Source organism: Oncorhynchus mykiss, chromosome 23 (assembly GCF_013265735.2).
Source record: "Oncorhynchus mykiss isolate Arlee chromosome 23, USDA_OmykA_1.1, whole genome shotgun sequence".
NCBI classification, from domain to species: Eukaryota; Metazoa; Chordata; class Actinopteri; order Salmoniformes; family Salmonidae; genus Oncorhynchus; species Oncorhynchus mykiss.
Window position 1 is genome coordinate 31,174,566 of NC_048587.1, and position 24,626 is coordinate 31,199,191.

General features: G+C 39.6%; 2 protein-coding genes across 2 annotated transcripts in view; one reads left to right on the top strand and one right to left on the bottom strand.

The window, feature by feature from the left end:
• The window catches only part of LOC110502574 (acylphosphatase-2), an 87,554-nt gene that overhangs the window by 22,917 nt on the left and 40,011 nt on the right, over positions 1-24,626 (bottom strand). The gene's annotated exons all lie outside the window — the stretch shown is intronic.
• LOC110502572 (forkhead box protein G1-like) lies at positions 14,785-17,650 on the top strand. Its single transcript, XM_021580714.2, has one exon. The coding sequence runs from the start codon at positions 14,852-14,854 to the stop codon at positions 15,989-15,991; it is 1,140 nt and encodes a 379-aa protein (XP_021436389.2). The 5' UTR covers positions 14,785-14,851; the 3' UTR covers positions 15,992-17,650.

A 24,626-nucleotide genomic window follows, 5' to 3' on the forward strand; every position in this document is an offset into this window, starting at 1 on the left:
AGGAACTGGCAACAGAAAAGCTTGCGCCACTTTGTCCACTAGATGGCAGAAAAACCATCCTGTCTCATTTGACCCACAGCTCTACTGCTGTTTTTAGACATATTTCCTAAAACACTCATATCTTGGATAACCATGGTAAATGCCAGCCATTGGAAGAAGAAAAAAGCACCCACACAGTCAATTGTCTGTATTAGTGAGGATGAAACATAACATTTAGGTGAAGGTTCAGCAAATGTCTGGCTCTATCTGATGGAAACTAGTTGATTTGATAGACCCCCCCCCCCCCCCAGGGTCTGAAATTACATATAAAAAGCATAACCTACTTAACCTGTAAAATACAGTGCAGAGCGGCTATATACCCAACACACACAAACAAATACAAACATGTGTAAATCAGATGCACACACACAACAAATACAAAGATAGATACTATTACACATCAGAACAGCACAGCAGTAAAACTCATGTTCTTTTCAGAAAACATTTGAAAAGAATGCTTAGTCACAAAATAGCTTGTTTGTAGAGGCTTATTAGATAAATGACCCATGCAATCTTGGTAGCTAACCACCACAACCCTGCAGCTGTTTGCTAATGTTAAGCTTCATACAGACCTACAGCAGTCTAGCACTTGTCTGATATTGATATAACGGATAACACGAGGATACCTATCTGAGCTATTGGTAACTAAAATACAGTGTTAACCTGGGGCTAAATGATAACTACTGCTCTCTGCCAACTTGGGGCTCCTTAGCTACAGTGCATTCAGAAAGTATTCAGACACCTTGACTTTTTCCTCTTTTTGTTACATTACAGCCTACAATTTTTTCCCCTCCATCAATCTACCCACAATATCCCATAATGACAAAGTAAAAACCTGTATTAAAATAAAAAACTGAAATATCATATTGACATAAGTATTCAGACCCTTTACTTTACTTTGTTGAGCACCTTTGTCAGCGATTACGTTGCTGTACAGCGTTGCTGCACAGCCATTTTCAGGTCTCTCCAGAGATGTTAGATCGGGTTCAAGTCCGGGCTCTGGCTGGGCTGCACAAGGACATTCAGAGACTTGTCTTGAAGTCACTCCTGCGTCGTCTTGGCTGTGTGCTTCGGGTCGTTGTCCTGTTGGAAGGTAAACCGAGGTCCTGAGCGCTTTGGGGCAGCTTTTCATCAAGGATCTCTCTATACTTTGCTCCATTCATCTTTTCCTCAATCTTGACTAGTCTCCCAGTCCCTGTTCCTGAAAAACATCCCAACAGCATGATGCTCTCACCACCATTCTTCACCGTAGGGATGGTTCCAGGTTTCCTCCAGACGTGAATCTTGGCATTCAGGCCAAATAGTCAAATCTTAGTTTCATCAGACCAGAGAATCTTGTTTCCCATGGTCTGATAGTCCTTCAGGTGCCTATTGGCAAACTCCATGCGGGCTGTCATGTGCCTTTTACTGAGGAGTGGCTTCTGTCTGGCCACTCTACCATAAAGGCCTGAATGGTGGAGTGTTGCAGAAATGGTTTTCCTTCTGGAAGGTTTTCCCATCTCCACAGAGGAACTCTGGAACTCTGTCAGAGTGACCATTGGGTTCTTGGTCACGTCCCTGACCAAGCACCTTCTCCCCCGATTGTTCAGTTTAGCTGGGGGACAGCTCTAGAAAGAGTCTTGGTGGTTCCAAACTTCTTCCATTTAAGAATGATGGTGGTACCAAAATTGTTTGCTACCCTTACCCAGATCTGTGCCTCTACAGAATCGTCTCGGAGCTCTAAGGACAATTCCTTCGACCTCATGGCTTGGTTCTTGCTCTGACATGCACTGCCAACTTTGGGACCTTACATATACAGGTGTGTGCCTTTCCAAAGCATGTCCAATCAATTTAATTCATCACAGGTGGACTCCAATTAAGTTGTATAAACATCTCAAGGGGGATCAATAGAAACAGGATGCACCTGAGCTCAAATTCGAGTCTCTTAGCAAAGGGTCTGAATATTTATGTAAATAAGGTATTTACATAAATGTAAATAAGGTATGTTTTTGCTTTGTCATTATGGGGTATTGTGTGTAGATTGATGAGAAGAAAAACACATTTTAGAATAAGGCTGTAATGTAACAAAATGTGGAAAAAGTGAAGGGGTCTGGATACTTTCCGAATGCACTATGACCTGCAGCTACCTGCTGACTCAGAAACATGAGCTGACCTGAACTGGACTCCTGACTGATCTTTGCCTGCAGCATCAACCTCATGCTGACTTGGAGGGCAAAAGTATAAATAGCACAAATGTGCCATTCCTAACCCTTGTAATTCATTTCCAATCCAGATCCCAGAAAATAAATCCTCCCACCCACATTGACTCACATTTCCAAACCCAGTCAATACTCATGTTACATATCCAAGGGAATATATTTCCATTCAAATTCAGTATATTCATATTTACTACTACCTCCAAATTGAAATACAAGCTCATACACTGTACAACATTTCCAGTAGAAAAAATGCATTGCATAAATATTGCCCCGTTATTTTCTAAACTTGAACTGATAGTTTCTGGTTTGTAAATTGAATCTTTATGCTCAAACCCAGAACAACCCTACAGCAAATACCATCCTTAGGTTCACAGTCCACAGTGATCTATTTTATTCAGTACTGCATTTGCCAACGGCTACAGTAGCCTGCTTAGGTCATTTGCTCTTATTCTGTGTTAATGTGTTTACATTTCTCATATCACTTTGAATCAGATAGGCATTGTGCCCAACATGTGCTGGACAAAAATCTGAACAGGTTATCTGATTTGATAAAGCTTTCTATTTAAATCACGTTATGTTTCCACAATCGTTAATGCATACTTGGGATAAGGTACCACATTACTGACTGATCCAGGTTCTGCCTGGCTAATTGCCACAGTACTGGGGGGGGGGGGGGGTGAATTCCAAGGGTTAGTAACGGCATATTTGTGCTATTTATACTTTTGCCCCCAAAGTCAGTGTGAGGTTGATGCTGCAGGCAAAGATCAGTCAGGAGTCCAGTTCAGCTCATGTTTCTGAGTCAGCAGGTCATAGCTAAGGGGCCCCAGGTTGGCAAAGAGCCCTAGTTATCAGTTAGCCCAAGGTTAACGCTGTATTGTAGTTACCGATAGCTCAGCTAGGTAGCCTCGTGTTAGCAGGTATATCAGGTAGTCTCAGACAAGTACTAGACAGCTGCAGGTCTGTATGAAGCTTAAAGTTAGCATACAGCTGCAGGGTTGTGGTGGATAGGTACCAAGATTGCATCTGACATTCATCTAATTAGCCTCTACAAACTAGCTATTTTGTGACTAAGGCAAGAGCATAATTACCATAAGCACAAAATGAAAGAGGCTGGAATACAAACAAACACACATACACACAGATAGACAGACACGCGTGTGCAGACACATACCACTGGACAGGCAGGCGCGCACCAACGCACAGGCAAACAGACACAGCATCCACTGATAAAGAGAGAATGAGACAGACGAGCAGCAGAACTGACAGCTGAGGATCGTCACATGAAACAACGATGATCGCTCCTATCGAAATATTTACTCTACTGTTCCATAACAACCCCCCCCCCCCCCCCCCCCCCCCTCATCACATTGCAGGCGACAGGGAACAATTTTACAGTCTTGCTAAATTATTGGAGAGTGGTGATATAATCGAATTTCAGTGTGTGTTCACTGTGTTCACACATGGATGACTCTTCTGTTTGGAATGCAGGGTTTTCTGTGAGCTGGGTTTTTAGGTCGCAGTGTTCTTTGCAGCGTCTGTGAAAGATGTCGAGTGCTATTCTGCGCCTCGCTGTGGACTGGGGTGATCCCTGAGGCCTTGTCAGGCACGGGGGCAGAGAGCTGAGCTGAAAGGCAAAGCTACGCCATGTCTGCTGTGTAACATGTCGGCTCCTTTTAGTAATATCATCCAACAGAATGCATCCGTGGCCAGAGTCCATCTCCCCTCCCTGTGCATCCACGCACGCACACACGGAACATACAAACACACACAAATACACACACACAAACCAAGAATTCACACTGACACCGGCGCATGCACACACATCAATGACTTTACATAACAAAGGATAAGGAAATAGAGCTCCATTAAATACATTGTATGCAGTTGGCCCTGGTCGGCCTGTTCCCTGATGTGTCTGATGATCAGTGTGGGGTTGAGGCTGGGGTTGAGGCTGGTTAGGGAGGAAGTGTGTGGCCAACCAAAGCAGCCAAATTGACCTTTGTAAAGGACACGGGAACACTAGGCGCTAGTGTACACAAACCCAAGGGGGAGGAGAGAATTAGGGCACATCCATGAACAGCAATGGACTTGTCAAAAGACACCTGCAGCAGTTCAAAGACTTTCAATGGTACTGACTGTTCAGCCTAGGACATTATGCTACGTTAGGTCGCAGTAAAAAAATGCTGTCGCTGGGTTTGTGGTGGATATAATTGTGGGTGGATTGTGTATAGGCTAAAATTACAAAAGCAGTAAAAAATGTTTTTTTTAAACATAACAAAACCACTTCCATCTTGTCAACAAACGTACATATCGCATATTATTCAAAACCAGAATCTGTATTTAACATCTGTCACTACTTTCAGGTGTTTCCATTAACCATTTTATGACTGAAATCATATTGATTGATTGCATTGCACTGCATTGTCCTCTTGAATAATGCAAGAACATTTATGTTTCCCAATGATGAAATATACAGTACCAGTCAAAAGTTTGGACACAAACTTTATTTTGACTATTTTCTACATTGTAGAATAATAGCGAATAAATCAAAACTATGAAATAACACATATGGAATCATGTAGTAACCAAAAAAGTATTAAACAAATCAAAATATATTTTATATTTGAGATTCTTCAATGTAGCCACCCGTTGCCTTGATGACAGCTTTGCAAACTCTTGGCATTCTCTCAACCAGCTTCATGAGGTAGTCACCTGGAATGCATTTCAATTAACATGTGTGCCTTGTTAAAGTTAATATGTGGAATTTATTTCCTTCTTAATGCGTTTGAGACAATCAGTTGTGTTGTGACAAGGTAGGGGTGATATAGAGAAGATAGCTCTATTTGGTAAAAGACCAAGTCCATATTAAGGCAAGAACAGCTCAAATAAGCAAAGAGAAACAACAGTCCATCATTACTTTAAGACATGAAGATCAGTCAATCTGGGAAATGTCAAAAACTTTTGAAGTTTCTTCAAGTGCAGTTGCAAAAACAATCAAGTGCTATGATGAAACTGGCTCTCGTGAGGACTACCACAGGAAAGGAAGACCCATAGTTACCTCTACTGCAGAGGATACGTTCATTAGATTTACCAGCCTCAGAAATTGCAGCTCAAATAAATGCTTCACAGAGTTCTAGTAATCTCAATATCAACTGTTCAGAGGACACTGCGTGAATCAGGCCTTTTTGGTTGAATTGCTGCAAAGAAACCACTACTAAAGGACACCAATAAGAAGAACAGACTCGCTTGGGCGAACCAACACAAGCAATGGACATTAGACTGGTGGAAATCTGTCCTTTGATCTGATGAGTCCAAATTTGAGATTTTTGGTTCCAACCTCTGTGTCTTTGTGAGACGCAGAGTAGGTGAATGGATGATCTCCACATGTGTGGTTCCCACCATGAAGCATGGAGGAAGAGGTGTGATGGTGTGTAGGTGCTTTGCTGGTGACATTGTCTGTGATTTATTTAGAATTCAAGGCACACTTAACCAGCATGGCTACCACAGCATTTTGCAGCGATACACCATCCCATCTGGTCTGCACTTAGTGGGATCATCATTTGTTTTTCAACATGACAATGACGTACCACACCTCTAGGCTGTGTAAGAGCTACTTTACTAAGAAGGAGAGTGATGGAGTGTTGCATCAGATGACCTGGCCTCCACAATCATGCTACCTCAACCCAAGTGAGATGGTTTGGGATGAGTTGGACCGCAGAGTAAAGGAAAAGCAGCCAACAAGTGCTCAGCATATGTGGGAACTGCTTCAAGACTGCTGGAAAAGCATTCCAGGTGAAGCTGGTTGATAGAATTCCAAGAATATGTAAAGCTGTCATCAAGGCAAAGGGTGGCTACTTAGAAGAATCTCAAAAATAAAGTACATTTTGATTGGTTGGTTACTACATGATTCCATATGTGTTTTGATGTCTTCGATATTATTCTACAATGTAGAAAATAGTCAAAATAAAGAAAAACCCTTGAATGAGCAGGTGTGTCTAAACTTTTGACTGGTACTGTAAATTGTGCAATAACATGTTATGGTAGATTTTGTCATAGACTGTATGTTTGGAGTACCAGTAAAAAGCCACAATGCTTCAAACACACACATACATGGGAAAGTAGTCTATCCATGTTCTAATCCATCTTTTGATCCTCTGCAGTGATATAAAGCTAAACTGATGTTATGTGGTGTAATAGTCCTCCACTAAGGTATCACATAAACCCCCAAAGAGTATAGCCCATAAACTGTATTCCATTGAGTCCAAACATTTTATGGATTATTTCTATATTGAGGATTGTTTGTATTTCCTCACTGTCAGATACATTGAACACAAACAGTAACGCAGGATTTACTATGTACAGTAGTTGCTGAAGTGCTCTGAGAATAATGCTTCTGAACTTTGCCTCTGTCTATGTTGCTTAAGCTGCGTTTAGACAGGCCAATCGCATCAGATCTTTTCACATCAGATCTTTTTCAGAGTTGATGTGATTGGTCAAATGATGAATTAGTGCATAACAGAATTGGGCTGCCTGTCTAAACAGCCTTAGTATGGATTCTGTTTTAAAGCAGTGAATAACTCATGTGAATGGCGCAGCGTTGGAGTACACTCCATCTCTTATCTTCAGTCTTGTTTGCCTTGACTAATGTAGAAAGAGACAGTTCAGTTGGATCCAAGGATTCTGTGAAAAACACCTGTGATTGTTATTGAGTGGACTATCCTCCTTCAATAAACAATACATTAATTAAATTAAATCCATTACAGTAATTATGTAAATTAGCTATAGGCTTAATAGTTGGCCTAGTTGCATGATTCATCATAGCCATTTTTTTCTATGTAATACAGTGCGTACGGTCTTGAATGAAGACTTGTATGCACCCATTGGCTTTGACTTACAGCAGGGAGGACAATTGACTTGGAAGCGGCCCCTGCTCCCATAGCCCCCAGGCTACATCAGGGTATATGGCTGGCTTCAGAGGCGCTTTCCCCAGCCACACCAGTCCCAGCTAAATGTGTCTGCATAATCAATATGACAAGAGGAACATTTTGTCTGGTAATACAGCTAAGCTAACTCTCCATCAACAAACAGAACAGGATTAAAAAAGGTAATTTGTGAAGTCGTTGTTAAATATTCCTTCATAATCATTTTTATGAATAAAAATGTGATTAATCAACAATTCGTAATTAAGTATTAAATAATTTGTAAACATTTACAGCTATAAGCATTACAACTGATAAGCATTTATCTATCACATGTAATAATTCATAAAGAATTTACAAATATTTATAATGAGTTATGCATAAACATTAAAACTATCAGAGTGACTCGTATCAGTAATTACTTCCAAGAACAATCTCCTGAACATACCTTAAATAGGGCAGTTAGCCAGGAACGTAATATGAACCTTTATGAAGCCTCTGAACTTCAGAAAACTGACCTATTAACCTCTAACCCAGGATGGAGAACCTGCCAATCACCAACATCAACACAATCACAAATATTAGTTCTAAACAGACCACAATAAATGGAGTAAAACTTTAGCTGTTTCCTCAAAACTTTAAAAAAAACATTGATTTACTGTAATAAGCTAGAGCAACACTGTGGTACCCCTGGAACCAACCTCAATAAGAGGTAATTAATCAATAGCTTCCCTGACCTAAAATGACCTAGCCTCATGTTCTATTAGAGGCATTCCAGACAATGAACCTAAGCTTGAAACCGTTACTGCTGAGACACACTTCTACATTATCTGATTACCAATATAAACTCCCACAACATCTTCTATCAGTGTGTGTGTGTGTGTGTGTGTGTGTGTGTGTGTGTGTGTGTGTGTGTGTGTGTGTGTGTGTGTGTGTGTGTGTGTGTGTGTGTGTGTGTGTGTGCACGACTATGTGTGGGGTGTTGCTGTGAATTCTGTGCACACACTCACACACAAAACCCATTCATGTGAGCAAGTGTGACAACACAGACCAGATTTAGAGCAGGAGAAAGCCCACAATGGGATGTTCTGTGTACGGTAGCTATAACTTCCCTGTGGGAACATCCTGGCTTGTTGCATTGTGTCTCTTCCAGCCCTGATGGAGCTAAAGTAATCAGGCACGCTGTGTGGGGGCGTTACCATCGTAGCCCTGGAAAAGGCTCCTTACCTCGGCTCTATAAATAGCAGTAAACTTGGAATGACCCCGAAACTGCTGGCGATTCAACCTGATTTAATTTGGCGTTGGTGTGTTAGGTTAGGCTTTAAGAGTATTTAATGGTAGATCCTCCAAGAATCCCTAGGGGGTGCTCTGGCACACAGATGTCCTGTTTGATGGGCTAGACTAATGTTTTGACAGAGAGTCCTTTTCTTTAATGTCCATCAAGACTATCCTTGCAATCTAGTAAAGCTGTGTTTGAACTTGTGTTTGAACTTTTCCGACTGACAATGCCAGAATATGTTTCTATGTAGTGAATGTGGCATTATGATAGGACATTCTCATATTTAATTTAAAAGGTTGACTGACGGGTCACAGGTTTGTGAAGCCACTTGAAAAGTTAGAGAATGCAATGTTTTTAAAATTCACTCAAAACAATAAAATCTAAAAGACCTGTAAAACTCTGCTACCACCCCAATTTGTTACACAAAAGGACAGAACTCCCAGGATGTGTAAAGGGGACATTGGATCCAATAAATGAAATAGCACAAACTAGTATAAAACACTAAGTGTGAAGAAAATAACCTCTCTGACCGGACTCTCATATATGACTTTATTCCAAAGTTCTCACTCTCCATCTCTTATGATTTCAAGTGGATGAGAGGAGTGTCAGCCAAGTTCATGTTTAGAGACACCAAAAAATATTCATCTCGCACTTAAAACTTGCTCTTAAATAGTACTGTGGCAATACTGCTTTAATCTGTGCAGCTGTGGAATAATTCATTGCTGGGGGAAATGGAAATGATTTCTTGACTTTATCCAACATTTGTCAACTGACAGTCTGTGGTAACACACTGATGCCGGGTGTAGTAGTAGAGATATTACAGTGAAACATGTAGGTGTTTCCCTACAGAACAATGGTAATGTAGTGACTTGACGGAGGTTAATGTCAAACTGTTTTTCTAGACGTATCTCTATATAATACCAGTGTGATTATACACTGAACCAAAATATAAACACAACATGTAAAGTGTTGGTCCCATGTTTCATCAGCTGAAATATAAGATCCCGGAAATATCCCATACGCTCAAAAAGCTTATTTCTCTGACATTTTGTGCACACATGTGTTTACGTCCCTGTTGGAGAGCATTTCCTCTTTGCCAAGATAATCCATCCACCTGACAGGTGTGGCATATCAAGAAGCTGATAAAACAGCATGATCATTACACAGGTGCACCTTGTGCTGGGGGCAATAAAAGGCCACTTTAAAATGTGCAGTTTGGTCACACAACACAATGCCACAGATGTCTCAAGTTTTGAGGGAGTGTGCAACTGACATGCTGACTGCAGGAATGTCCACCAGAGCTGTTGCCAGAGAACTGAGTGTTAATTTCTGTACCATAAGCTGCCTCCTTCAACGTCATTAGGCAGTAGGTCAAACCTACCACACAACCACAGACCACGTGAAACCACTCCAGCCCAGGACCTCCACATCCGGCTAATTCACCTGGGGAATTGCGTACCAGATCCTCTATAAAAGTAGCCTGTTGCTGGCCCAGATTCACACACCAAGGCAAAAAAGGCTGATCAAAGCAGAATGAAGTCAGGATTTTCATTGAATAGCAATAGAGAGTGGGCATTCATGTAACCCCGCCAGCCCAGGACCTCCACATCCGGCTTCTTCACCTGCTCACCTTCGATGGCCACTGACACGCTGGAGAAGTGTGCTCTTGAAGGATGAACCACAGTTTCAACTGTACCGGGCAGATGACAAAGAGTGTGTATGGCGTCGTGTAGGCGAGCAGTTTTCTGATGTCATTGTTGTCAGCGTACCCACATGGTGGCGGTGGAATTATGGTATGGGCACGCATAAGCTACGGACAACGAACACAATTGCAAGATTCTGAGGCCGATTGCTTCAAAAACAGTACCTCAATTTTATTTTTTAACTAGGCAAGTCAGTTAAGAACAAATTCTAATTTACAATAACAGCCTAGGAACAATGGGTTAACTGCCTTGTTCAGGGGCAGAACGACAGATTTTTACCTTGTCAGCTCAGGGATTCAATCTAGCAACCTTTCGGTTACTTGCCCAACACTCTAACCACTAGGCTACCTGCCGCCCCAATGACCAACATGCAGTGAATACTATTACTTATTATTACCTTCAGCATTTCTGTTAGATAACAGTCCTTTAGACTGAGTATGTAGAGCCTTATAACACCTGCTGCTGTTTGACAGGCCTAAACAAAGGGGGCAATATCGGCTTCTCATCATTTAAGATTAGATTTGTTGGGGTCTGTGTTTGAGATTTGTTAAATGGAGGATTTTGTCTCAGCTGTCAAACAGTACAAACAATGTCTGCATGAACTAAAAATCAACACATATTACTCCCAATTACAATGTAATCAAAAGCCTTAGGCCTTCCTCAGTGACACAAAATGTACGGAATGATATCCCATAGTGTTTTTCCCCAAAAGGAACATTTAATTTCACAAATGATAGGTACAATATATTTATAATACAGTATACATGTATTATAGTTTCAATAAAGTAATATAATCTCCACAATGTATCTTTTTAAATAAAAACTCAAATTGAATTGATATCTAAACTTCTTAAATACAGACAGGAAACGTGTTATTTTACATAACACCCAAACATGTTGACAATCATTTCAGACAACCTCTAGTCCTTGGCCTGTTTTGTTATTCATTCTTACCCCAAAGGCCTACTAGTGGAGCCGCGTCACTTACTTACACTTATTTGTTCAAGGTATTGTTGGACACAATGGAAGCACAGAGACAGTACCCCAGCTAAAAGCATAAAACATTTCAGATGTTTTGTATTGTATTTCTTCACTGGGTTTCAAAGCCCTTGACACTGTAATTGGTAAAGGGTTAATTTACCCCAACGCAACATTTCATAATTTAAAATACAGTGTCTTGCGAAAGTATTCGGCCCCCTTGAACTTTGCGACCTTTTGCCACATTTCAGGCTTCAAACATAAAGATATAAAACTGTATTTTTTTGTGAAGAATCAACAACAAGTGGGACACAATCATGAAGTGGAACGACATTTATTGGATATTTCAAACTTTTTTAACAAATCAAAAACTGAAAAATTGGGCGTGCAAAATTATTCAGCCCCTTTACTTTCAGTGCAGCAAACTCTCTCCAGAAGTTCAGTGAAGATCTCTGAATGATCCAATGTTGACCTAAATGACTAATGATGATAAATACAATCCACCTGTGTGTAATCAAGTCTCCGTATAAATGCACCTGCACTGTGATAGTCTCAGAGGTCCGTTAAAAGCGCAGAGAGCATCATGAAGAACAAGGAACACACCAGGCAGGTCCGAGATACTGTTGTGAAGAAGTTTAAAGCCGGATTTGGATACAAAAAGATTTCCCAAGCTTTAAACATCCCAAGGAGCACTGTGCAAGCGATAATATGGAAATGGAAGGAGTATCAGACCACTGCAAATCTACCAAGACCTGGCCGTCCCTCTAAACTTTCAGCTCATACAAGGAGAAGACTGATCAGAGATGCAGCCAAGAGGCCCATGATCACTCTGGATGAACTGCAGAGATCTACAGCTGAGGTGGGAGACTCTGTCCATAGGACAACAATCAGTCGTATATTGCACAAATCTGGCCTTTATGGAAGAGTGGCAAGAAGAAAGCCATTTCTTAAAGATATCCATAAAAAGTGGCGTTTAAAGTTTGCCACAAGCCACCTGGGAGACACACCAAACATGTGGAAGAAGGTGCTCTGGTCAGATGAAACCAAATTTGAACTTTTTGGCAACAATGCAAAACGTTATGTTTGGCGTAAAAGCAACACAGCTGAACACACCATCCCCAATGTCAAACATGGTGGTGGCAGCATCATGGTTTGGGCCTGCTTTTCTTCAGCAGGGACAGGGAAGATGGTTAAAATTGATGGGAAGATGGATGGAGCCAAATACAGGACCATTCTGGAAGAAAACCTGATGGAGTCTGCAAAAGACCTGACACTGGGACGGAGATTTGTCTTCCAACAAGACAATGATCCAAAACATAAAGCAAAATCTACAATGGAATGGTTCAAAAATAAACGTATCCAGGTGTTAGAATGGCCAAGTCAAAGTCCAGACCTGAATCCAATCGACAATCTGTGGAAAGAACTGAAAACTGCTGTTCACAAATGCTCTCCATCCAACCTCACTGAGCTCGAGCTGTTTTGCAAGGAGGAATGGGAAAAAATTTCAGTCTCTCGATGTGCAAAACTGATAGAGACATACCCCAAGCGACTTACAGCTGTAATCGCAGCAAAAGGTGGCGCTACAAAGTATTAACTTAAGGGGGCTGAATAATTTTGCACGCCCAATTTTTCAGTTTTTGATTTGTTAAAAAAGTTTGAAATATCCAATAAATGTCGTTCGACTTCATGATTGTGTCCCACTTGTTGTTGATTCTTCACAAAAAAATACAGTTTTATATCTTTATGTTTGAAGCCTGAAATGTGGCAAAAGGTCGCAAAGTTCAAGGGGGCCGAATACTTTCGCAAGGCACTGTACCTCTTAAAAAATACCTCTGGTGAACCATCAATATGTTGATGATGATCAGGGATCAATCCTAAGAGCCAATATTACTTTCAATTCAATGTAATTAAAAGTTGGTACTACATTTGGAAAAAATCTCCTAACCGAAAATGACATCTCAATGTATCATGATAGTACATATTACTTTTATAATAACAAGGATGATAATAATCTTGGTTATGAAAACTTTGCCATGAGGGCAAAACTTTACTAGTGCAAACAATACTTCAACAAAATAAAATAAAAGACTACTATTCCAACTGAGCTACTACTACTACACCTACTACTCCAACAACAACACACACACTAATAATAACAAGCATAGAAAATTGCACTATTGTAATGGTAGGCCTATGATAATTATTAAAGAGTTCACAAATATTCAATGAACAAAAGTAGGCCTACTAGTAATGATTAGTAATGGCATAGAACCTTACTAGTTTTTGTATACCATCATTAGGTCTACGTTCAGTTAAAAATGTCACTAAAATGTCATGTAATGCATTAATATTCCGAATGGGAGATAACATTGACCTAAATTGTAATGTATATACAAGTACAAGTTAACAACCATAAAAAAAAGTATCATTTTAACCCTGGTTGTATCGGGATCTTTACGCAGTCGTAAACAAAGTTTCTGAGATCGAAAACAAATTAAGTCTGTTGCTTATTTGTTCAAGTCAAGTCTAGGCCATTCTATTTTAAGTGAATAGACCAAAACAAACATGTTACTCATAGGGCTACACAGCTCGTTAGTAGCACCAAATGTTATGTTTGTAGTCAATTAGCCTATATTTAGTCACAAAACCGGCCTGCATGCTGCTAAAATAGTGCGCACTCAATGCAGGAACATCCCAGTACACTAGAGGCGCTCAAGTAGTTGTGTTCAGCCTGAGTGGGCTCTCTGATGTGCATCTGATATGTCCAGTACTCAGAACAATAGTATGATTGGAGCGCATCCAGAATGCTCAAGGCAGTATTAAATGCATTGTAGCCTATTCAAACCACCATTGTCCTCAATACAACAAGGCTCACTACGACGAACACTTTGACGCGTACACCATACCACACATAGACAGAAAAAGTTACAAGGGCATGCACGTATGCCACACACCCGCATAGCTTTGTGTTCCAGATATTAGACTATATGAACACGTCATGAGCCATGCCTTTTTTATTTTACAGGAAATTATCTTAAACGGTAATATTTTCTCTCAGCCTCATGGCAAAATGTGTAGAATAGCAAGAAATTAGCTCTAAAACCGCTACATTTTCACTCAGCCTCATGGCAAAATGTGTAAAATATAATGAGATAAGTTAGTTATAAAACTGCAAATTTGTATCTTGACCCAGATGGGTTGGTTGTTTAGCAACAAAACTGAGCATGCCCAAGTATGGGGCAAAACAGAGGGGGTTGGCATAGATTGTTGACAACATATATTTCTATATTTCGTCTAATGTTGATTACAAAAAATAACATTAATAGTTAACATTTGCACAATGAGCACTTGTCTCTCAAATACATCGTTACAGTTGTTGGTTAGCCAGCTAGCGATTTTTTTGCCATATTAGCATTGACATAAAATATTATGAGCATACTAACACGTCATAATCCTTTAATTTTATTTTTAGAATGGGCCGTAAAACTGCGTTACGCCTTTGGGTAAACGAATACAGCCGTTCAGTCAAATCCTTACGAAAATGTTTTTTATATAGGCTATATGTGCACTGAAAGTCTATTTCGTGTTTTAACAATATCGAATGGGAAAGAGGGATACAAATCTGCAAGTTACAGGCTCCTCCCCTGTAGCCTAGTGATAAAACGGAACCTCCTTAATTAGTAATTTCTACATCCCAGTCCCGGCTAACTCTCCATCCTATAAGTTCCTTAATGCATGCAATGCCCTGATCCAATTGCGTCTTACCTTTTCCTTTTTAAACACAAAGCCCAATCCTTTTTTTTGTCAGTGTCCGGCATGGAAGATCAGAAAGAACCGCCGATGGTGCACCGATCTACTTCATTTAGTATCAAGAGTCTGCTGCTTCCCTCAAAATGTGACAAACAGGACTCCGTGCTCCCGGAAAAAAACACGGGTTCTTCCGGGTCTGATTCGGAAAAATCACTGGATCCTGATATGGAATCTGCACCTTTGGACCGGGAGAAACAAAAGGAGGAAGACGAGGGTACCTTGCGGGCGACAGAGCCTAGCAAAAATGGGAAATATGATAAACCGCCATTCAGCTACAACGCCTTGATTATGATGGCTATCAGACAGAGTGCCGAGAAGAGACTGACTCTAAACGGTATCTATGAGTTTATTATGAAGAACTTTCCATATTACCGAGAGCACAAGCAAGGCTGGCAAAACTCTATCCGACACAACCTGAGCCTCAATAAGTGTTTTGTGAAAGTGCCAAGGCATTACGACGACCCGGGCAAAGGGAACTACTGGATGTTGGACCCTTCGAGCGATGATGTATTTATTGGTGGAACTACGGGGAAACTTCGGAGACGTTCTGCTACCTCCAGGGGCAAGTTGGCGATGAAACGTGGAATGCGCTTCTCGCCTCTTGGTTTGGGAATAAACGACAGGGCAAACAACCCTCTGTATTGGCAAATCTCGCCGTTTTTATCATTGCACCATCCCCATTACAATGGATCATCAGCAGGATTTCTGAACCAAGGGCACGCGTATGGGTCCCTACTCCCCGGGGTGGACCAGCTGAGTAATGGGGACCTTACGCGCCATCTAAGTGGATCTGTCGGTGCTCTGGGCTTGTCAAACAGTTACGGTGTAAGCACGTCTAGTCTATTATCCGGACAGAGTGGCTACTTTGTCTCAGGGAGTCAGCATCAGCCGCCGCATCTCCAGCAGAGCGCGCAAGGCTACGGTGTACCCACGAGCTCCCCACAAACACTGCTCTCGGACTCACTTCGAACGTCCCTACAGTCTTTTTCACCGGGAGTTTCTAGCGGGTTTCCAGGAATGTTGTCACATCAAAAGAGGATCACTCCAAATGCTTTCTTAAATTGATGACACAACTACAACATGGGAAGGACAAATAAAAGCACCATAAAAATGGCAATTAAACAAACAGTGATCACTAATTAGGTCAGAAACGACAATTCCTGAAAGCAAATATGGCCATATTAGGCTATGTATCCTGAAGTGCAACGATGTATTCTTTTTGCGTTAAAGGGACAAAAGTCGTTACCTGTGGGGTTTAAACTGTAACTAGACTTGCCAAATGTAACTATATTTCGGGCTATTTATATCTTGTACAAAGATTGTAATTCTTTGAATCGTTTATTTTTGTTTGGTAGGCTATTTATTAAACAGTGTATTCATCAGTATTGAATAAAAAAACATACAGCATTTTTCATTATTCATATAATAATTAATTTCGAAATATGTTTTGGGGGAAAACGCCTTATAAAGATCAGGGTTAATAAGACACGCGGGATATAACAAAAGCCTACAAGTTATGTCTTCTCAGGTTCTCCTATAGACTCCAATCTAGGCTACTGCTGTATCTGTAATGTATGCAACACATTTTAGAGAGAAGTGGAGTTTTGTGTACTCATAAGTTAATTATAGCCTATTTTGTCCTCTGTTTTGTTGATCGAGCCATAATGAGCACATGTAGATTATAAGATACAACAGTGCATGACAGTGCAGGCCTCCTCTTATAATAGCATGCCCGGTGACTGACCCTTTGTTCGCATTTGTTTCCATCTTTCATATAAAGCGCTTGAAGTTTCAGTTTCTCGTTAAAACCAGTTCCTCTTGTCTTGAACCTTGCCATGCTTGATACGGTGTTATAGGCTACTTATTCAGGCCTGCAATACATCCCTTTTAATTGTCTGATCATTTAGCTTTATTAGGCTACATCAAGTTCAAATTTGGCAAACCGACGTAGCCTATAATATCCACACCAATATAGAATTTCACTTCTAAATCAGTGGTTCCCAATGTTTTCTTAGTCACGTCTACCTATTATAATTAAACCCAAATAACGATGTATAAGGCCTACCAGCGTCCTATAGCTATTGCCCTGACAAAATTACAAACATGTCTGCTGACCCTTTGCTATTGCCCATTTTGTGCTACTTTATTCTGTAAATTAGGATTTTACTCAACTGTAAATTAGCCTACTTTAGGATTACACCTCACATTCTGAGAAAACTAGTTTGATATAGTCTAGCCTATGACTATTCAAATAAATTCAACAACAAGATCATCAATGATAATCTACTTCCTGAATCTGGATTGCGTAGCACTGGGGTAGGCTTACAGTACCACAGTTTGGCAAACGCTGATCCAAATAAATGACATCCGGAGTTGTTATTGTAATAAGCAGTTAAGCTTTCATTACCCAATAGGCCTATTTACTAGCAAAATAGTAGCCTATTAATACTGGAGAAGAATGCGCTGATTAACACAACAAATAACAATTAGGCTACATTTGACACATTTTGGCCTAACATTTGACAGATGTATTTCCTTTATTGGGAATACTATAGTTTTATTTATTTAACAACGTTATATTTTCGATGTTGACGATTTTTTTTTTGTAAATGTTATTTCAAAGTTTTGCACTTTTTGTTGTTAGAATAGGCCTATCTAATGTGAGTATTATCTGTTTTTGTTGCTGTATGAAAAAAATGAACTTGATTAAAGTGTAAGACATTACAAGTTTGCAATAAGTTTGCTATCATGAATGGAAGAAGAACAACACAAACCTAATGTAGGCCTACTGTTATACATTCAGACACGCTATAGACAGAGGAAAACTAGACTGAGTGTACAAAACATTAGGAACACCTGCTCTTTCCATGACAGACTGCCCAGGTGAATCCAGGTAAAAGCTATGATCCCTTATTGATGTAACTTGTTAAATCCACTTTAGTCAGTGTAGATGGAGTGGAGGAGACAGGTTAAAGAAGGATTTAAGCCTTGAGACAATTGGGACGTGTATGTATGCCATTCAGAGGGTGAATGGGCAAGACAAAGGATTTAAGTGCCTTTGAATGGGAAATAGTATAGCTGCCATGCACACCCGTTTGAATGTGTCAAGAACTGCAACGCTGCTGGGTTTTTCAGGCTCAACAATAATGCTCCACCACCCAAAGGACATCCACCCAAATTGACACAACTATGGGAAGCATTGGAGTCAACATGGGCCAGCATCCCTGTGGAACGCTTTCGACACCTTGTAGACTCCATGCCCCGACGAATTGAGGCTGTTCTAAAGGCAAAAACGGGTGCAATTTAATATTAGGAAGGTGTTCCTAATGTATGTAGCCTTGTTTTATCAACATAAACAAATAAGCACATTTTTATGCTTGCGTGAAAAAAGTGCAAATTCACATAAAATTGGGCGTCTACACCATAACAGCATCCCATATCCTATCCAATAGTCCGATTTTGTTGCTGAATCTAACAAGGTGAAGGGCTAAATCTAAATAAATATAATATGTTATGCTTGTCCCAACAACAAAAAATGTGTTTTTCTGTGAAGACAATCAGCCCAAGTAACCTAATGAATTATTTTCAAAATATTGAAATATTATTATTTTCAAAATATTGCAATAGGCAATAGGGTAATTTGTTCTGGGTGCAATTACGCTTCAATAATTTATATTTCTGTGGATAAAATATATATAATACAGATAAATAATAAATAGTCTAAACATGTGTAAATTAAAGTGAAATGTGCAATGCGTGGAGAGTGTTCGATAAGCATGGCATATGATTCAATTGCAGTTAAAGGATCGATGTCCGCATTTCCCATTCATTAACAACAATGACGTGAGGTGACATGGAGTACAGTTCGTGTTTCTGAGAGGCAACGTATACAGCTATTCTTAATGTCAAAGCTATTTGCTACAATTTATTTAATATCTATGCCTATTCATTTATAATTTTCAAATATTGTATTCACATAAACATAAATTCATTGTGTTTTGTTAGAACAAAATCGTACAAAATGGTCATAGCCCAATTCCACCCAAAATACATGTAAAAAAAAAAAATTCATGAAATAATGGACTCAAAAGTAGTCCGAAAGTGTTGGGTTAATATGTGAAGATCACATTTCTTTGAGTGATTGGACCACATATACACTCTTTAAAAAAGGGTACCGAGGGGGTTCTTCGGCTGTCCCTATAGGATAACCGTTTTTGGTTCCAGGTAAAACTCTTTTTCGTTTCAGGTAGAACTCTTTTGGGTTCCATGTAAAACCCTCTGTGGAAAAGGTTCTGCATGGAACTCAAAAGGGTTCTACCTGGAACCAAAAAGGGTGCTTGCTGTTTTCAACTCTCTAGAGACAGCAGGAGCGGTAGAGATACTCTTAATGATCGGCTATGAAAAGCCAACTGACATTTACTCCTGGGGTGCTGACTTGCTGCACCCTCGACAATTATTTGACCATGCTGGTCATTTATGAACATTTGAACACCTTGGCCATGTTCTGTTATAATCTCCACCCGGCACAGCCAGAAGAGGACTGGCCACCCCTCATAGCCTGGTTCCTCTCTAGGTTTCTTCCTAGGTTTTGGCCTTTCTACGGAGTTTTTCCTAGCCACCGTGCTTCTACACCTGCATTGCTTGCTGTTTGGGGTTTTAGGCTGGTACAGCACTTTGAGATATCAGCTGATGTAAGAAGGGCTATATAAATACATTTGATTTGATTCGATTCTTCAAAGGGTTATCCTATGTGGACGGCCAAAAAACCCTAGATAGAACCTTTTTTTATAAGAGTGTAGGCCTATTTTTCATACACTATTCAAAACGAACATTGCCGTTCAATCATTCATTTCATTTCTAGGCCTGTATCCCCCCCAAAAATAGGCCTAATGGCAAAGGCATAGGCTACACAGGCTCAAGAGTAGCCAGGAGCTAAATGTGGGAGGAGGCCTGTTTCGGGGGCTCGTACTCTAAAGTTTAGAAAGGTTGTTGAAGACAAAAATGTAGAGAAAGTGAAACCATATTAGGAAACAAAATGAAATAAACTCTCAGAATGATGCATTGGAACTTTGATGTGACCAGAACAGCACGACATCACACAAAGGACAGGGTCTATGTCTTATATGCTATAGAAAATGGATAGAAACAATCATATTCTCCCTGTGTTCAGGATGATTTTATATCCATGTCATTGGCACTTTACAAAACATAAACAAATTGGACCGTGAAGCATGCATTGTTCTGGCGGCAAGCAATATGCTGCTGATGGTGTGGGCATGAATATGTGTGAACTTGTGAATATAACAATTATTTTGAGGATTTATTCACTTAAACCGTATAAATACAAATATGTTTCCCTATTATATGGATAATAGCGCACCACATTGATATAAGTAGGCTACTGTTTTAGTTCTACAACGCGTGCAAGATTTCTCTACTGCCAGTGTGCATGAAAATACCTATATCTTGGAGTTATCATCCTTATGTTTGTTGTTCATATAGCACATTAGATCAAACTAATATTGTTGACCACTTTGGTCATGTTCCTCCACAATTTACATGCATTATTGCATTTCTACTAGAGCATAGGCTAACGATTTCAGAATGTAACTGTTCCAAGCTCCTATATTCTCGAGAAAGGTCAAACATTTTAGATACGTTCACAAAACACTTTAGATATATTGTTATTATGGATCAGTTTAAATAATTATTCCGTTATTCAATTGTTACAGCCTAAACGTGAGTGCTACTACAGTAGTTAATTAAAGAAGAAAACAAACAAACTGCTTATCAGGAAGATATTCCAGAGTATAGCTTTGCCTTAAACAATATCTAGAAACAGTACACAACGTATAGCCAGATAAAAGCTTTTCAATATAAATAGTTGGCTACAAAATGCAAATAGTTTTAAAGTCGAAAAATAATTGCTGTCCCTACTCCCCCGAAGACCGCACATAGAGGTTTCTGTGGGCCTCACCACAGAGAACAAAAAAAAGTAGAAATATAAGCTTCATATTTGGGAATCTCACATTGCCTCTGGGTTAGACATAGCATTGCCTCTAGGTTAGACGTTGTAAAACCAATTGTTCTGCAAGGATTTACTGGATTACTTGTCATGTAACATTGGATGAATGAGGGCTCCCAAGTGGCGCAGTGGTCTAAGGCACTACTGCATCTCAGTGCTAGAGGCGTCACTACAGGTTCGAATCCAGGCTGTAACATTGGGAGTCCCAAAGAGCGGACGCAGCGTCGTCCGGGTGTAGGCCGTCATTGTTAAGAAGTAGTTCCTAGTTAAAAAAAAAAAAGAGGTCTGTAATACAGACAACACATCTGCATGCAACACACCTGCATGAATAGACGACACAAACCGTGAGGGTCTTGGGTCTTTGGCTCAAAGAAGGAAACAAGAAACAACGTGATAGCCGGTTTTTATACAGGAAGCCTACAATAATTACTGACCTCTTGGATTTTATCAAAAGTAGGGCTAACGTTTTGCAAAAACTGGTATATTGATAAAGCACACTTTCTTTAACCTCAATGTCATCTTGTTTTGACATCACCATGTTTTTAAGCCTTAGTCTATAGATTATGTATTTTATTTTCAACGCTATCAGATAAAAAATGAGTGCACTAAAATTACAAAAAGTTAACTCGAGTTTCCCTGCTGTCTAACGATAACAATATTTATCTGTAGTTAACTACCATTAATCACAATTTTATAACGAATTCAAATTTGAACCTAATTAAAGATTAAATCAAATTGAATGTTATTTGTCACATGCTTAATAAAAAACAGGTATAGACTAACAGTGAAATGCTAACTTACTTACATGTAAATGTAAAATAATAGAAACAAGATATTTTAATTTAAAATTCCATTAGGTTGTATAATATGTATTTTTATTATAGTGTTAGAAATCACACAAAAAACGATATTCTCAGACAATAACATCTCAGCCAGATCTGATATAAAACTTAATGTAACTTTTCGATCTAGCCTTACTTCTTATGCATGTTCAACATGAACTAGTCATAAGCTGCTACAGTAGGCAACTTTTGGATCATTTGTTTAATCTTTTGAACTGAAAACTACACCAAAAACAGCTAAATGGAATGGAAGTTCTGTTCTGATGAACGTTAGCTAAAATATTTGTGTTGATTCTAGAGGGATTCAGCTAAACATTCTTATTTGGTTAGCTAGCTAACGTTAGCATAACTGGCTAGCTACTTCTGTGCAAATTACGTTTTTGCCGTTATATAACCAAACGCCCGTTTATTGTTTGACTTACTGTAAGTTTTCCTTCAACTTTGTTGCTCAATGCTTTGCACGTAGTGGATGGTTTCAGTATACTTGGGGTTATTGTCTTGCTGGAAGATCCACTTGCTGCCAAGTGTCAGCCTCCTGCCAGAGGCAACCAGGTTTTTGGATACAATGTCTACATACTTGGTAATGTTCATGATGCCATTGACGTTAACAAGGGCCCCATGACCTGTGGAAGTTGGCATTTCCCCATAACATCAAAGATCCACCACCATATTTTACCTTAGGTATGAGGTACTTTTCTGCATATGTTTACGTTTTTCAATGCCAAACCCACCACTGGGGTGTGTGGCCAAAGAGATATATTCTCATGTCATCTGACTATAGCACTGCCTGGAGTTTGACAAACGCATTGGCACAGGGTCTATGGTGCCTTATTCTAGTATTTTAATGTTTTAATTAAGGGCTAGCGGTTAGAGTGTTGGGCCAGTAACCAAATGGTCGCTGGTTTGAATACCTTGGCCAACAAGGTAAAAAAAAATCTGTTGATGTGCCCTTGAGCAAGGCACTTAACCCTCATTTTCTCCAGGGGTGCCATACTACTATGGCTGACGCTGTAAAACAATACATTTCACTGCACCTATCTGGTGTATGTGACAATAAAGACATCAATTCTTTCCCTGTGTTTTTAAAATAGTTTATTTGATTGTGGACAGCAATTTGAATCACTTCTGTAGAATGAACCATATATATAGGGCTGTCATATACAGTATATAGGGGCATACAGTACGTGTATATATACACATACAGTACATGTGTGTGATATTCACTTACAGTCCCAATGTATAGTATAATTATTATCATCTAAGCATTTCGTGTGAAATTGGTAAAATGGAGACATCATTTCAACTTCAGCGAGATCATGTTAATCCTTTCGGAGTCAGTTCGGATGCTGAAATATTGCCCTGGAATGCGTTGGACCACTGTGCCCCATCTATTTGACAACAATATTTGGCTAAAATAGGTTGAATTTCAAACGAATGACACATTTTAACTTGAGTTTACATATGCCAGCTGAATATTAGTAGAATTTATTAATACAGTATTGTTTAAAGGCCTATTAGTTTATAGCTTGACACATTTGGCTAACTTACACACAACAAATGTCGGATTTAATGTTCATATTCAGTTCTCCATAGTAGAACATGAAGATTTTTGTTTTCTTCAAAATGTACTGTGGTTCATTTTGATAGCACTAAATAGGCTACTGGAGAAGAGCTTAATCAAAATGTTCTGACAACGGATGGACTTTGTTTGGCAATACAACCCTCAAAAACCAACATTCCACAATTAATGTATAGGACAATATACTGGGTGCTGTAGAGAGGTTGTTTTAAAGTAATGTATCAATCCAGTATCACATTCAAAATTAGCTTATATGTTATGGAGTCATACAATAAAGTGATCCCAAAAAGAAGAGATAACGGAAGGGAGAGATAAAACTTAAATGCCAATTGATAAAAAAATATTTTAAAAAGTGCCTTCAAAAAGTATTCACACCCCTTTACTTTTTCAACATTTTGTTGTGTTACAGCCTGAATTTAAAATGTATTAAACTGAGAATGTGTCACTGGCAATATACACAATACCACATAATGTAAAAGTGGAATTGTATTTTTTGAAATTTTTACAAATGAATAAAAAACAAAAAGTTGAAATATTTTAAGTAAAAAAATAACAACACAGGGCGAGACCCAAATGCATACACAGGAGGCAGATGGTTAGAGTCTCTGATATTTATTAAAACAACAAGGGGCAGGCAAGAGGCAGGTCGAGGACAGGCAAAAGTTAATTAAACAGGTCAGAGTTCCAAACGGTACAGGGCGGCAGGCTCAAGGTCAGGGCAGGCTAAATGGTCAGGCAGGTGGGCTTAGTGTCAGGTCAGGCAAAAGGTCAAAACCAGGAGGACTAGAAAAACAGAGACAAGGAAAAAGCAGGCGCATGGAAAAAAACTTGCTGGTTGACTTGACAAGACGAACTGGCAACAGACAAACAGAGAACACAGGAATAAATGCCCTGGGAATAATGGGGAAGACGGGTGACACCTGGAGGTGGGTGGGGACAATCACAAAGACAGTTGAAACAGATCAGGATGGGACACAATAAGTATTCAACCCCTTTACGGTAAGCCTAAATAAGTTCAGGAGTAAAAGATTACATAATAAGTTGCATGGACTCACTCTGTGTGCAATAATAGTGTTTAACATGATTTTTGAATGACTACCTTATCTCTATACCCTACACATACAATTAGCTGTAAGATCCCTAGGTCGAGCAGTGAATTTCAAATACTGATGCAACCACAAAGACCAGGTAGGTTTTCACATGCCTTGAAAAGAAGGGCACATATTGGATGATGGATAAAAATAAAGCTGATAT